Source organism: Lagopus leucura, unplaced genomic scaffold (assembly GCF_019238085.1).
Source record: "Lagopus leucura isolate 7727_CA_CO unplaced genomic scaffold, USGS_WTPT01 Super-Scaffold_100066, whole genome shotgun sequence".
In the NCBI taxonomy this organism is placed as follows: domain Eukaryota; kingdom Metazoa; phylum Chordata; class Aves; order Galliformes; family Phasianidae; genus Lagopus; species Lagopus leucura.
This window is the reverse complement of record NW_024962310.1, coordinates 694,796-709,230: the sequence shown is the minus strand read 5'-3', so window position 1 is coordinate 709,230 and position 14,435 is coordinate 694,796. Positions and strand designations below refer to the sequence as shown.

Genomic DNA, 14,435 nt, shown 5'->3' with positions numbered 1-14,435 from the left:
GAAGGCCCCCAGCCCGGGGCTGCCCGACGCGCTGCCTGTCTCCAGAAATCCCCGCAGCCGCGATCGTGGCCGAACCGCGACGGCGGCGACCTCGAAGAGGAGGCGAACGGTTTCGTTCCGCAGCTCCGGGATGGTTTTGCTCGACGTCTCCCGCCGCTCGTCCTCCCCCAACCCCGCCGCGGATCCGGCAGCGCGGAGGGCGGGCGCGGCCGGGCCGGGCGGGTCCTGCGCCGCGGGCGGGCGCACGGTGCGTGTATGAGGCCGCCCGCTCCGCCGCCGCCGGCCGCCCTGCGCGATGTGGCTTTGGACGTGGGCCCGGCGCTGAGCGGCCGCGCCGCCGCTATGGGAGCGAACGCGGGCGGCCCCGCGCTGCCCGAGCGCCTCCGCCTGCCCGTCTGCTTCCTGGGTGTCTTCGCCTGCTACTTCTACTACGGCATCCTGCAGGAGAGCATGTGAGCGGGCGCGGGGCCGGCCCGGGACTCGGGTTTTTCCCCGCGCCGCCGGCTCACCGCGTCCCGCTCTTGCAGCACGCGGGGGAAATACGGCGACGGCGCCCGGCAGGAGAAGTTCACGTACGCGCTGAGCCTGGTCTTCATCCAGTGCGTCATCAACGCCGCCTTCGCCAAGCTGCGTGAGTCCGGGCTGCCGGCGGGGCTCCCCGCGCTCCGCGGCTCTGAGCGCCCTGAGCTCCGTCGCAGCCCTGACGCTTCTCCTCCTTCGCTCTCCCCGCAGTGATCCGTTTCTTTGACTCCGCCAGGGTGGATCGCACGCACGGCTGGCTGTACGCCGCCTGCTCGCTCTCTTATCTGGGCGCGATGGTTTCCAGCAATTCGGCCCTGCAGTTCGTCAACTACCCGACCCAGGTGAGCGTCGGCCGCTCCGGGAACGGACCTCCGTTCACCGGCTGGGAGCTGCCGCTGACGGCTGTGGGCTGCAGGTTTTGGTTTTGCGGTCGCTCTGTGGAGGGGCTTTGTTGGCTTTCCTGCAGGAGGTGCAGTGTGTCGGTGCCGGTCGGGTCGCCCTCGTGTTGGGCTCACACTGCAGGCAGGAGGTTGGTGTGCAGGTGGTTAATGTGCTCTTTTTTTCGATAGGTCCTAGGCAAATCCTGTAAGCCCATTCCAGGTAAGCAAATTAAAATGCTTCTTTGCGTGTATTTCTGTGGGTTTCTCGTGTCCTTTGACCGATCTGAGGAGCTTAGCTGTAAAAACAGCGCTGTGTTGCAGGAACGGCAGCTGTGCACCATTCGGCCCCGTGTTCTGTTCTGTGGGCTGCTGTATTCCCAGGTGAGGATGTGGGCTTCATGGTGTCGCTTCTTTTGCAGTCATGCTTTTAGGTGTGACTGTGCTGAGGAAGAAGTACCCGCTGGCCAAGTACCTCTGCGTCCTCCTGATAGTCACAGGCGTGGCCCTGTTCATGTATAAGCCCAAAAAGGGAGCTGGAGGTGACGACCACATCTTTGGCTACGGGGAGCTCCTTCTGGTGAGTGCTGCTGCAGCGCAGTGAGCTCAGGGCTGCCTGGTGGGAGGATGGAGCAGTGAGAGCTTTGTACAGCAAGAGCACCTTAAAGCTGATGTGGAAATGCTTCCATGCAGTGGGTGCCTCATCGAGTTTGAGGGATGCACGTCTCTTTTTGTCTGTTCTGAGGTCGCATCATTGGTGTTTAACAGGTGTTTGGGATGCCTCAAACGAGGGAGGGAGCTGAAGGTCTTCACCCTAGAGAAGGTTTTGCTTTACTCGTATCCCTGTCTCCTTTTGTCAGTTGCTGTCGCTGACCTTGGATGGGCTGACAGGTGTCTCTCAGGACCACATGAGAGCTCACTATCAAACCGGCTCCAATCACATGATGCTGAATGTTAACCTCTGGTCCACCTTGTTCCTGGGAGCTGGTAAGGAACGCCCTGCACAAAGTACGGCCTGCCCTGCAGCGCCCTGCGGGAGCAGCGCCGTGTTCTGCTCCCTGAAGGACTTGGAAACGCTCGTTGCAAAAGAGCTTCAGTTTGGGTGTTCGGTGTCTGGGTGTTCGGTGCAGCTCTTCCGATGCCCACCAGAGGGCGCTGCTTCACACACAGCTTAACTCCCCAGCTGAGCTCCGTGCTGAGCAGCCCTCCGTGCTGCCGGCTGCGTTGGGAATGTGAACTGAGGTTATGCTCCGTAGGCTGAGATGATGCTCGGGTGAATAACTTCTCATCCCGACCCTTCCCGCAGGGATCCTGTTCACTGGAGAGCTCTGGGAGTTCCTGAGTTTCACTGAGCGTTATCCCAGCATCATTTACAACATCCTGCTGTTCGGCCTGACGAGCGCGCTGGGTCAGGTAAACTGCCCTTGTTCTGCAGCCTTCACTGGGGTTTGTTTGCACAGCTGGGAGATGGCAGAGCAAAGTTGCCTCGCTTTCTGTTGCTTTGGTTATCGCTGCTTTCCATGTAGGCTACCACGAAATTAAAATGGTTATATGGAAGTAATGGGGAGTTGAAAAAATAAAAGAACAACCCGAAAGCTGTTCTTTCAGCTCTGGCTCTGTGGTTGAAAATGTGATCCCGGCTGTGTCTTTTTGTGATGAAAAGCACCTGTTTGTTTTCCAGAGCTTCATTTTCATGACGGTGGTTTACTTCGGACCTCTGACCTGTTCCATCATCACCACAACACGCAAGTTCTTCACCATTTTAGCATCCGTCATTCTGTTTGCCAATCCCATCAGCAGCATGCAGTGGGTGGGGACGGTCCTGGTGTTCCTGGGTAAGTCTGGGAGCAGAGCTGAGCTCTTCCTTCCGTTAGCATAAACAGCGCTCAGCGGGGGCAGCTGTAAAAGGTGCTGGTCAGAAAATGGAATTGTGTGGAACGCTTCTGATGGAAGTGTGCTGCAGCTTAGAGCGGGGGAAGAAGAGGAAGCTTTCCGTGCACGCAGATTGCTTTGTCTCTTTGCAGGCCTTGGACTTGATGCCAAATTTGGGAAGGGAGTAAAGAAGACGTCGCATTGAGGAGGCGGTGGATCTGTGCTGTCGGAATGAACTTTTAATTTATTGTCTTGTACCTCAAAGTCTGTCATGAAACTGGACTCAGGATAGGTAATTAGAAGGGGAATGTTTGGATTTTTTTTTTGTTTTAGTTTTTTAATTACGAATTGCTTCAGTTTTAACTGTAATCAAGTATGATGGTTTTTTTCTGTAATCGAAGGTGCAGTACTAGATCCTAGCAGCAGGATGACATTCTTGCCTTAACAGAAAAAAAAAACTTCCTATCTTTATTAAAGAAAAGGAAACAATGGCCTCTTCTCCAGGACTTTGATTTCAGTTCTTGGCTGACGGTGGGGAGGCAGAGCAGAGCTTTCTGCAAGGAGAGGCGGTCAGAATGGCGTTAGCATGGTGCAGCCTGGGGAGGTCCAGGATTAAATGCCTGTGTTGAAGAGGATCCTCTCTCCTGGCTGAATGTGTGGTGATTTTCACAGCGGAGCAGGCAGTCGGACGTTCTGCTGTTAACACAGTGTGCTGCACTGCGTTCTTCACCTGAGCCCTTCTGAACAGGCAGCCCTTGGCGTATGTAAAAACGTACAGGAAATCTGTTGAACCGCCGGGGTTAAAATGAATTCTTTTCATCTCCCCCTGCAGAGGAAGGAACAGGAACCTCTGCCGCTAAACTGGTGCCAAGGTTGTGTGACAACAGCTTCTGAATGTTGAAAGGGCCCTTGTTAATTAACCGCTATCATGGTGAGCTGCCGCTCCTGGGCGCAGGCTGGGTCCCAGTGCTGCGGGGGGAGGAGCTGCTATCAGAACGATGCCTGCAGAGTTGGAGAGCAGAATTCTCCACAGAACAAACTTTACACATGAAAGCACGTTTGCACCAGCTGTCGCTTGGTCTCCATCTGTTCTGTGGCTTTGGCCTTTTGCCCCTCCAGATGGGATCTTGATCTCTTTACTGAGCGGCTGCTGTAAGTCTCCCTTTCCAGCCCCTTCTACCCCCACCTCTGCAGTATTTCTTACAACTTTTTTGGACTCCAATTTGTTTTTCATTTAGTCTGCCTCGTTATCCTGTAGCGCTACTCAAACAACACATTTCTTGCAGAATTAAACCTGAGGATATGAAAGGTTTTGTTTTTTTCTGTCACTCTCACCTCCTTGCTGACTTGTGTTGCCTTAAAGGTCAGATGATAAGTAGCAAACAAATGTGTTCTCAGTAGTAGAGAGCCACGAAATAAAAGCTTCTGTGATTTAACTCCATGGATGCTGCTTGATGAACTTCGTGCTGGCACCTGCTGCCGTATGAAGATCCCAGCTGCCCTGACAACAGTATATTCAAGGTAATTAATTGCCATTTCATAAATGGGAGCAGAAATACTGAATGACTTGTGCTGTGCGATAGATAGCACTGAGTTATGGTGCTGTCTGAGTGGTAAAGGTGTCTTTGCTCTGCAGGACTTGGTGCTGAGGGATATGGGAGAGTCCTTTAAATTCAGCCAGTTCTCAAATTGAGAACCAGCATCAGCAGAAACACTCACAGTTCTGCAGACTCGTTTTGCCCGTTATTTAATAAGTAATCTAATGAGGAATAACCCCCCATCACTGTGCACAATGCAAACAGCTGAGAAATGCCACAAATCACATCCTCAGCCGTGTTCCTCCACACGATCAGGAAAATTATTCAGACGCATCACCTGTTAATTCCCAAACCACCTCTCTGCTCTAGGGAGCCTGCTGCAAATAAAATGGAAATGACTCTGTTTTGATTCCACAGAAGCAGATTGCTTATTAGCTGTAGTTCTTTAGTCGCCAATGCTCCTAAGGACGCGTGTGATCAGAAATGGAGGAGCTGAGACGTCACCAGTCTTTCTCCACTGCTGTCAGGCTGTTGTTTGTGATCTCCCTAATTTGCAGCACCTCGAGCCAAGTTACTTCCTGAGGACTGGCTGAGAGGAGGCACCTTCCAAACTGCTTTGGTGTGTGTGTTGGAAAGACCACAAGACCGCTCTCTTCCTGAGCTTTTCTCCTCTTCTTGCCCTGAGTCCAGCTGTAGCTCTAGAAAGGGTGTCTGATTGGAAAGGAGGAAAAAAAAACACTTAGCATTGCTAAATGATTCCTGAACCGTGGAAAAGAAGCTATCGGGGGCTCAAGGGATGTTTTCTCAGACCAAAGGTCTGGCTGTCCTCTTCCCCGTGCTGCAGCAGCCTGGAGGACTGGCAGAAATTAAACAGCTGGGAGCTTTCTAGGGCCTATTTTCTAAGCCAAGATTCGTCTTTCCCAGTATCTCCAACTTGTCTGTATTCAGAGCACAGACATAAGGATCAGCCTGCCAAGAAGGAAGAAAATAAAGGAGATTTTCTCTCCGATTCCTGCAGGCTGCCTTGACCCACTTTAGCTCTAAAGCCTATTCCTGGTGTGGCTCCAACTTGGTTCTCACTGCACCTCCACATCTTAGTAAGAAATTCTTAAAGCCGGCTCTTGTGCTCACCCTGAGTCTGAATCTTTTGGATTTCCTTGGACAGCTTTGCTGTCTTTGCTCCAGACCTCATGTACTGCGAGATCCCAGAGGAGGCTGCAAAAGCAATTCGAGAAGCTATTTTCAAATCAGCACTGGCTTTTTTCATGGCTGGTTTTAAGCGCTGCCACAGAACAGGTCTCCAGCTTTGAGCTGCCAGGAGGGCTGCTGCAATGGCTCTCCCCAGTGACAGGCTGATTTCCACGTTCTCAGAAGCCTGCCTGGTGGTTTCTGCTGTGTGTTCCTGCTTGACTTCAGCCGTCTCCAGATAAATACAAGGAAACTTCCAAGGGAACCGGGTTTACAAGCTAATGAAGTTCTCATCCTGTGTTACTTTGTATTATTAGAAGCGTTAGCTCCTCTCGGAGGCACCTTTTGCAGAGGAGAAGCTGTTGAACTGTTCTGTTGGCTTTGTTCTTTTTTTTGTAGTGTCTTCAACCCGAGGGCAGAAGGCAGAAATTCAATCAGAATGCTGGGATTTCTGATGGAGTGTAGGAAAGGCTTTCTGTCTTCAACTAAGAGATGAGTAATCAACAAAACAGTTACAGTTTATTCTGGCTTTTCTAGATACTGCATAACACCTGGTGTGTGGCTACGCAAAGGAATCTTTAGCCTAACTATTGCTGTCCAGTTGTGTTTTGTGGTAGCATGGGCTCCGAATTCATCAGAAGTGTAGAGGTGTTGAGGATTGAAGTGCAGCACCCGCGTTCTCTGCCAGCAGTTTGGGCTTTGCCTGTTCTGCTGCATTGCTTTGCACGTCTCTGCTCTTTTAGACACTCCCCAGTTCATCACAGATAAGCTAAGTGAATTACAAAATAATGATTATATATATATATATTATATTCTATATATAACATGGGTTTTTTTTAGGGTGGTGTGTTTGATTTGTCACTTATTTTTCTTTCCCCAGCTGCAAGCAGTAGCTTTATTGTGATAGTGGAATATTTTCCAAAGTGAAATCCGAGGTGTAAACGCTCTTTGCAGTCAGGATGGCAGATGTTCTGAATGCTCACTGTATGTTTCCAGTTGGAGCTGACTTGCCAAGGAGTTACTAAAGCGAAATCTTGAGGCTTGCTCCTTCATTAGCAGATGAGTGGCCTTTCTGTGAGGAGAAGGGAACTGAGTCGAGTAGGACTTGAGTTTAAGTGCCTTAGAAAAAGACCTGCAAGTGCAAAACACGAAGGTCGGACAAATTAGGCAGCCATTCCACCTTGCCTTTTCTCGTTGGGTCTGAAGTGCCGGCCCTGAGTCCCTTTATGAGTCAGGCAGTTACCAGCAGGGGGAACTCTTTCAATAATTTTCAAGAAACATGAGAAGGAAGCAACAAAAAAATGGTCCTTGCCTAATTAGCAATAGGACTGTACTTCCAAAGTCCTTGGTTTGCAGTAAAAGGATAATGTGGAAATCCAGGTCTTCCTGCATTTTTAGTCTGCTTGATTTTTTGACGTTCAGCAGACTATGCTGGAGTTGTCAGAAGCTTTGAGACGATGCCTTCAGCAGGACAGCTCTCCAGTGCAGATGCACACCTATGAAGGTGCGTGTACCTCCTGTCCTGGGGTAACACAGACAGCTCCTTCGTGCACAGCAGCAGCCACAGGCTCTGCAGTTGACGTTTGCAAAAACATTTCTGCCAGAATTCTCCTAGGAACCTTGTCAGTTGATGGTGGTTCCAGGGAGATGAGAGTCACGCTCACACTGAGAATAAACAGCAGACAACACTGCGGCAGTGTTTGTGCCTGTTGTCTCTCCAGGAGGAACTCGGTGATGTATGAGCGAAGAAAGGTGAAGCTTTATTTCATACCTAACTGAGACACGGCGTTCACAGGGGGGAAGGCTTGGCAGCTGCGTTCCTTTTCTTTTCATCTTCCTTGCCTTTATGAGTTCCCTCTGCAATTCCATCAACAGATGTTTTAAAATAATGTTTAGAGTGCATGTAGAAGAGGTGAGATGTACTGTGCGCATGCATGTGGAGGTGCAGTAAGTGTTTAACAGTGCTGACCTGCTGGTTGTGGGAGAGTAAAGACGGGTTAAATGACAAGGTTTGAGGGATACTGAAGCTACCAGTGCTGCTCTGAAATTGATGAGTTACCAGCATTAAAGATACCACTGAAAACAACCCCATCACCCCAATGGTAACGTTAAGAGCAATTGGGATCTGTTCTGTGCCACTCAGTTAAGGCTCAGTGGTTATGTGAGCTCACGGCGGGCTCCACGCGCTCTCAAACAAGAATTCCTATTGGATTTCTCAGACTGAAAAGTACACGAGAATCAGGCATCTATTGGGGAAAAACATGCCAGCTTCAGAGTCCCATTTCAGTGTGTGGAGAGTGTCAGGGCAGGGGGGAGGACGTGTGTCTGGAATAGGTATTCTCATAACGTTTCATAGTTACAGTGCATCACTAACAGCATTTCAGCAGTGGTGAGAAGATGCATGTGAAGAAGAGGAAGGACTGTAATTACCTCAGAGTGAATCTGCCACAGTTGGATGTCACAGCGCAATGAGATGTTTACAGTTTTAAATATTCTAAGGAAAAAAAAAATTAAAATGCAAATGGCATTTAAGGCTGGAGAAATGAAACACTCCAAGGCAATAAAGTCTCAGGCCCCGTGTACATTTAAACAGCAGAGATCGTTATCTCCATCTTCTGTGGTCACGGGTAAAGCAGGCAGCTGAGTTTGTATCTCCTGGCAGTTTGATCGCCTGACACTCATTAGCTAAACTTCTTAAAATCACTTCTCAGAACAATGCAAACTGTTTTCCAGGCAAACACAGCCTCTCTTCATTATTGGCTTTGAAGAGCTGGACCTGCTTTCAAGAAAAAATGTGCAAGTTCCTCCTCTGATTGAAGTTATTCTCAGAACTGTAGTGTGACTTTCTCCCAAGGTCTCGGCAAATCTCATTTAGGGAACGTGATAGGCTGTAATTTGTTAATTTGTTTTACAGTGAACGTGGCAGGAAAGACAAAATCTTGGTCTCAGGATTGAGAAAAGATCTGCCCCTGCTTCCTGCCTGTGTGGCAGTGCAGTAACCCCAGCAGCTAACTGCATTTCTGTATGAACAGCTGGGCTGGAGAGATCTAAAACTCAGAAGACAAAAAGCACAACTGAATGACAATCTTCACTAACGAGGGCTGGATTTTATCAGCTGGATGCTTTAAATTAGTGCCTAGTTTTAACATAAGCTTCATTTTATCTGGTCTAAGGATAATGTTACAAGACCACAATCTGTAGATCTTTATGTACAGTACATCCAAAATATCCAAAAGGGAGAACCTCAATCTGGTCAGGCTTCGTGATTTCTGAATGCTTGGTTTTGAAATCGCTTCTCCAGAAAACAATTTTCCATGCAATAACTGAACGCAGCCTCAAATGAAATTAAAGATTGAGCTACTCATTACTGCCATTCTGGCTGCAGTAACTTAATGCAGTAATAGTCATTGCAGGACTGCTAATGAGAAGGCATAAACAAAGAACTGATTAGCTCTGATTAGTTCTGTAAGAACGTTCTAGAGTAGCATCACTTAAATCAGAGTGCTGGGATTTGTACAACAAAGTGCATGGTAACAGCAAACCTTCACCTTCACTGTGCTCAAAACCAGGCATTGCGAGCTCTCCTCTTCACCAGCATAAAAAAGAAACCAGGCAGCATCAGGAGTCAGAACAAGATGGCAGCTCAGTAACTGAAACACTGAACAACTCTTTCTCTGAGGATACTTCCAGAATCCATACCTGTTATTCCCTGCAAGGTCCGGGCTGCAAAGCACATTTACATTTCCGTCTTGACGTCGCTTTTCATTGTCCTCTGCCTTTTTCTTAGTTGATTCACCTTTTCTTTTCTTTTCTTCCCCAGCTATTTGAGCCCTTTAAGCTCATTCATACTTTCTCTCCGTGCTCCACACAGTGAATCTTACCCTGGATTCCCAAGTCTTTTGTACAATTATCTCTCTGTACCTGCAGAAGTGGAAAACAGCAGTGATAAAAACTTTAAACTCTGTTCAGTCCACTCCCGCTTCTCTACTACGGAAGATTGCTGTGATAACATTGAAGATTGTTTATGGAGAAAAGGTGGTTTGGATGAATTCGAGGAGTTTCGACAATGTTCTGAGCTCCTCTACTCTGCAGGTGCCAGCAGAGTTAACAGCATCTTAGAGAAAGGAAAATAATTTCACAGACCATTAGGGCTGGTGGGAAGCAGCAGGATCAGGTTTTAATGAATACAGGATCAAAAGCATCTTAAAGCAAAACAGGCCCGAAAACAGGAGCAGGCTCATCAGGGAAGATAGGAGATGCTTCTAACGAGAAACAAAGGACCAACTCAAAGACGTTTGGGAGTCAGTTTCTCACAATTGCGCATTTTCAAGTACAATTTACTCTTCTCCAAAATTAGCTTCGATACGTCTCCACTACACGTAGAAACAGCACTACGAACAGATTCCCTGCAATTCAAGCTTCCAAGTCAGAACCTTTCCAAAGGTCAAGATTCTTTACACAGTGTTTGTTTTCTCACAATTAAAACTAGATTTGAATCAGGGCGGCAGTGCCAAAGTTGAACTGTCTTACAGCGTTTTGAAGTCGGGCGAGCAAAGCAGCAGTGTGCAAAGCTCTGGGTCTGCGTGTGGAAGGCAGCTGTCGCACCACCACCAGCAGGTGCTTCTCACAGAGGTGCTGATGGTGGCTGTGTTTTGTAGGGCTGTGATTTGGGCTGTTTGCACGTGGCTGCTCTGCTAGAGCGAATGCATCCTTTCCTGTTCCACCAGACATGGGTGCTGCCGGAGCCACGTGCGGGGAAGGTCAGAGCAAAGGGAAACCACCAGTCTGTAAAGGAGTGCTGGTTCCCAATTCTGTATTTCTAATTATTATTATTTTAATATGAATAAGCTGCTCAACTTCTCTACACTTCAAAAACTTTTTTTTTTTTTTTTAAGGCGAGTTATATTCAACTCACCTTCCTCCTTGGTGCAGCACTGAGGATTAGTTAATTGGTACAACAGCTTGAAGAATGTCTTTAATTATTATTTGATTCACAGTTAAGGAAAAGTCGGAGTACCAGACTCTGCCTAGCTCAGTATTTGCTGTTCTGTTGCAAATTAATTTTTGAGGAAAAGTGATGCAGAAGAAAAACCCCCAGTTTCCTGTCCCTGGTGAATCCTCAGACTTGCTTGGTTCAAAGAAGCCTGGATCTCAGAAGCTTTTCCTTTCATCACCAACCATATCAGCACTTACTGTTCTTCAGTGTGCCCTGCTGGTGCCAAAGCTCGGACTCCTGCAACGAGATAATAACAGTGTCAACTTTGTGCTGGGCTAGGGGAGAAGGTGACATTTTCAAGAGGGTGGAGAAGATACCCAGCAGAAGTCAGCCTGCAGGGGTAACCTATTTGATTCTTAAATGGCTGTGGCGCAGATATTACTATTTCATAATGAAACAACATGAAGTTGGTAATACCAATATTCTTTTTACATCCTAAATCAAACAAACAGTAACCCTACCCGTAAGCCAACAAACGATTCTATTGCTTCTTGTGAATGCACCACAGCGTTCCTTCCGCACTGCATGTGGAAAATGTGCTTCGTGGATTTCTCATCAGCATAAGAAGAGGTGAATCAAGTAACTCGCAGCATTTCTTTGGCTGTTGCATATATAAAAGCCTCATTAAGTCTCCCCAGCGACTGGAGATGGATTTTGTTTAGAATGGTTTTGTTTGTTTTCGTAACAAAGATAGCAAATACGGGAAATAATTAAGTAACGGTGTTTTCAGACTCTCCTGATCATCAGAAGCCTATATGAGATTTTAATTAGTGCTGCATTTTCAATAACTTTGTATCTGTACGTGTTGCAGATTCTTTCCTGGATAACAGGGAGATAATTATGAGAATCCTGTTTTTCAGTCTCTCACTAAAGGGATGGCTGATACATTTAATCATGATGTGGAAATGCTGGCAGCTTTCTCTGACTTCAGCCTCTCTCTAATTACATTTCTAGATTTTTAGTAAATTGAAAGGGAAAATGTAGGAACAAAATAATTAAAACCAAAGAGGAAGTGAATATTAAAAAGCAGGAGCTATTTAAAATTCTCGCACACAACTCCTTCATGGACATCAGTTTAATCAGCTTCTCATGAAAATCAAGCTCACGTTTACACAAAGCACTTCCAAAGCTGATGTACTTTAGTATTCATTGGATCTTTCCATGCTGAAAAAAAAAATAACCTGCCTTGCATCATTTAGGTGATACTGGGACTTATACCCAATACCCACAAAGCCTTTGGGGATTTGGTACTCTCACATGCACGTACTCCCATTAAACTTCCAAGGACCAAACACTACCTGTGCCTAGGAATTATCTGCTAGTAGTAGCACTGAACTGTGTTAAAGATAGAAGGTAGAGCTTGCAAAGGATGACAGCACTTCACGTGATGTCTGCACTTAGCAGGACAGAAGCGACCCTTAGATTGCTTGTTTATATGAAGGAGTGGTGAGATTACATCTTCCTTTTTTCAGATATCCAATTTAATTCTCCACTTCCTGGGAACAAGAGAACTTTGATCAGAAGAATGTAATAAACTGCCAAAGAGGTTGACCTCCCTGCTGCCACGTGACACACAGGCAGCCTTGAATTAAAGGTGACATTCCAGTTTATCATATCCCCCCCCAAAAAAACCTCGTATCAAAGCCCCGCAGCCTCAGAGCGCTAATCTAATGCAGCAGAAGGGGGAAAAAAGCCTTTAGTTTTCTCCAAAATTGGTGCTTTAATTTCCTTTTATGTTTCAGTTAGAGGAGAACAAGCACAGTAGTAGAAATTGAGAGTTTATGTTAGGAACCCAAAAGCCAAAAAAAAAAAAGAAAGAGAATGAAAATAAACTTCTAGGAGAAATGTGTATCCAGAATAGCAATGGTATGACCAATTCTGTACTTCCCATGAGGCAGTTTTATAGCATTTCTTCATTACAGTGCAGCATTACCTGCTGTTTTGTCACCATAGGCAGCAGTTTGTGAAACGAAGGAATGAAGCAGGGTCCAAAAACCAGTCGTGATTTGGATGAGACACTTGCCAAGAAAACCCAGGATGCTGCAGAAAGCGTTAGCAATAAAAAAGGCAATATTGTCTGAGTCAGTAGTGGACAAATGTGGAAGCTCAGTATGTAGGAGCAGTTGTGCTATGAGAAGCTCCATTTTCCATACAAGAATGGAATAAGAAATAAAAAGACAACATATTTTTTGTTTAAGTGTCGTCACATATGAATTTTGCAAAGCAAAATCAACTAAAAACCTTTCTCATTTCAGTCACAAATAGCTTTTTCATCACTCGGTACCACAAATCCATTTCATATCTGATAAAGGAGCGCTGTTTTCAGTGCAGAAGCACACACTTCTAACAGCATTAGCTGTCATTTGGCAGGCTGTGTACTCACCACACACCAGAATATTGGGGAGAATCCGGTGCTGCATCTGAGAACATGTAATGCACTACTATCAGCATGTCATATAAATATATGAAGTGTATACGTATGATATATACACAAAAAATAAATAGATGCAAAGCCTCTCTAGGCAATCTGGTAAAAACATTTCTCACAGTCAGGCTGTATCTCTGTTTTGCTCCACAATGTCCTCACAGAAACACCAAGGTTGGAAAAGACAAGATCATCCAGTCCTCATGTACACAGGCAGCGTGAGGTTTTCCACACAGCTGCTGTGAGGCCTTTCTTAAGCTTTCTGTTTAGGATGAGAGGTTCACAACATTAAATTGCACCAAGGAACTTTCAGGCTGGGTACTGGCAGAAATTTTAGGAGAAAGGTGTAAAACTAAACCACACACCAGCTCTAAGCAAAGCCCTTAAAACCTAACACACCAAAAGAAGCTTGAAGGGCGGTAGGAAGAGCAAACCCCTACACAACACCAAGGCACGACGTCGCCACCAACGTGGCGCCACGCGCCACCTCACCCGACGCCTTCCCGCCTTTTTCCCCCGCCCCTCACGCCGCAGCTCGTCTCGCGCACAGCGCATGCGCAGTGATCCCCGCGGCGGCGGCGGCGCGTCGCTGGGAGGCGGCGTAGTGGGGAGCCCGGATGTGTCAGTGTAGGGCGGTATGAGGAGACCGCAGGGGACAGCAGGCAGTGGTGTCCGTCTCAGGTGAGGTGGGAGGGGCTGTGCGGGGGAAGAAGCTAAAGGAATCGGGTGAGGACTGGAAATCGCCACAGGGACGGGGGGAAGGTAGTGCCGTCCCCTCGCCGCTTACTTCCGAGAGGTTGCGGCGGCCCTGCGGTACTACTGGGAAGTGAGGGACCAACCCAGATCTACCACCCCCCCACCCCGCTTCTCCGCCGGCAGTTTAAATGGCGCTGCGACAGGAGTGGCTCCTTGCCAAATAGTGAGGTATGAAGCGTAAGGGGACTCCGAGTCATACAGCGCATGCGCAACCGCACTGCCAGAAAGTGAACCATCGGGGAGGGCGAAGCAAGCAGGGCGGGGTCGGGCACGCATGCGCGAAAGCTGGATTGGTAGCAAAAGGCGCATGCGCAGGAGGAAGTCGAGGCACTTGACTGGGTCTTGTGTGGGGGGAATGTGCGCGTGCGCAGTGGCCGCGAGCGGGGGGGCGGGGGGTTAGCGCAGTGCGCGTGCGCGTTCGGCAGGGGAGCGCTGGGAACGGCCATATCCTGCTCGTCAGGTCGGCGCCTGCGCAGTGCTCTTCTGCGGGGACCTGCGGAATACTGAGCCACAACGAGCGCGTGGAACTAATTGGAGGAGGAAGACATGCTGCCAAATAGTGAGCTCCAGCTGCTGGTGTTCTCCTAGGGGGGCCGGCTGCGGAGCGGGGGGCAGAGTCCGGGTGTCGCCATCCCCACGCGCCGCAACTGCCGGGGCCGGGCTGCTCTGCCTTCCCCCTGCCGCCCTGAGGGGCTTCTCGGGCTGGGAGGTAAGAGCTGAGAGAAGGGGCAGGAGCTGAGGGCTTGGGGGGGGGGGGGGGG

General features: G+C 48.3%; 2 protein-coding genes across 6 annotated transcripts in view; both read left to right on the top strand.

Moving 5' to 3' along the window:
• Positions 1 to 339: 339 nt before the first annotated feature.
• Positions 340 to 3,262, top strand: SLC35B1 (solute carrier family 35 member B1). Its single transcript, XM_042886934.1, has 9 exons — positions 340 to 452; positions 528 to 631; positions 733 to 863; positions 1,092 to 1,122; positions 1,322 to 1,479; positions 1,760 to 1,886; positions 2,206 to 2,312; positions 2,581 to 2,734; positions 2,924 to 3,262. Exons 1-9 carry the CDS (start codon positions 343 to 345, stop codon positions 2,974 to 2,976), a joined length of 975 nt encoding a protein of 324 aa, XP_042742868.1. The 5' UTR covers positions 340 to 342; the 3' UTR covers positions 2,977 to 3,262.
• Positions 3,263 to 13,481: 10,219 nt separating this feature from the next.
• LOC122188538 (speckle type BTB/POZ protein) overlaps positions 13,482 to 14,435 on the top strand; it is a 25,533-nt gene continuing 24,579 nt past the window's right edge. For 2 of the 5 annotated variants that reach the window (XM_042886925.1, XM_042886928.1), the window contains exons 1-2: positions 13,621 to 13,842; positions 14,135 to 14,383. The gene's annotated coding sequence lies outside the window, so the exon portion shown is untranslated. Of the gene's footprint in view, positions 13,600 to 13,620; positions 13,843 to 14,134; positions 14,384 to 14,435 lie in introns of those variants that run through there. The other 3 variants (XM_042886926.1, XM_042886927.1, XM_042886929.1) reach the window with 3 other exon arrangements.

Coding starts and splice junctions, on each gene's coding strand:
- SLC35B1 (XM_042886934.1), top strand. CDS start 343: ATGGGAGCGAACGCGGGCGGCCCCGCGCTGCCCGAGCGCCTCCGCCTG. Junction 1,887..2,205: donor CACCTTGTTCCTGGGAGCTG/GTAAGGAACGCC, acceptor CCCTTCCCGCAG/GGATCCTGTTCACTGGAGAG. Junction 2,735..2,923: donor GACGGTCCTGGTGTTCCTGG/GTAAGTCTGGGA, acceptor GTCTCTTTGCAG/GCCTTGGACTTGATGCCAAA.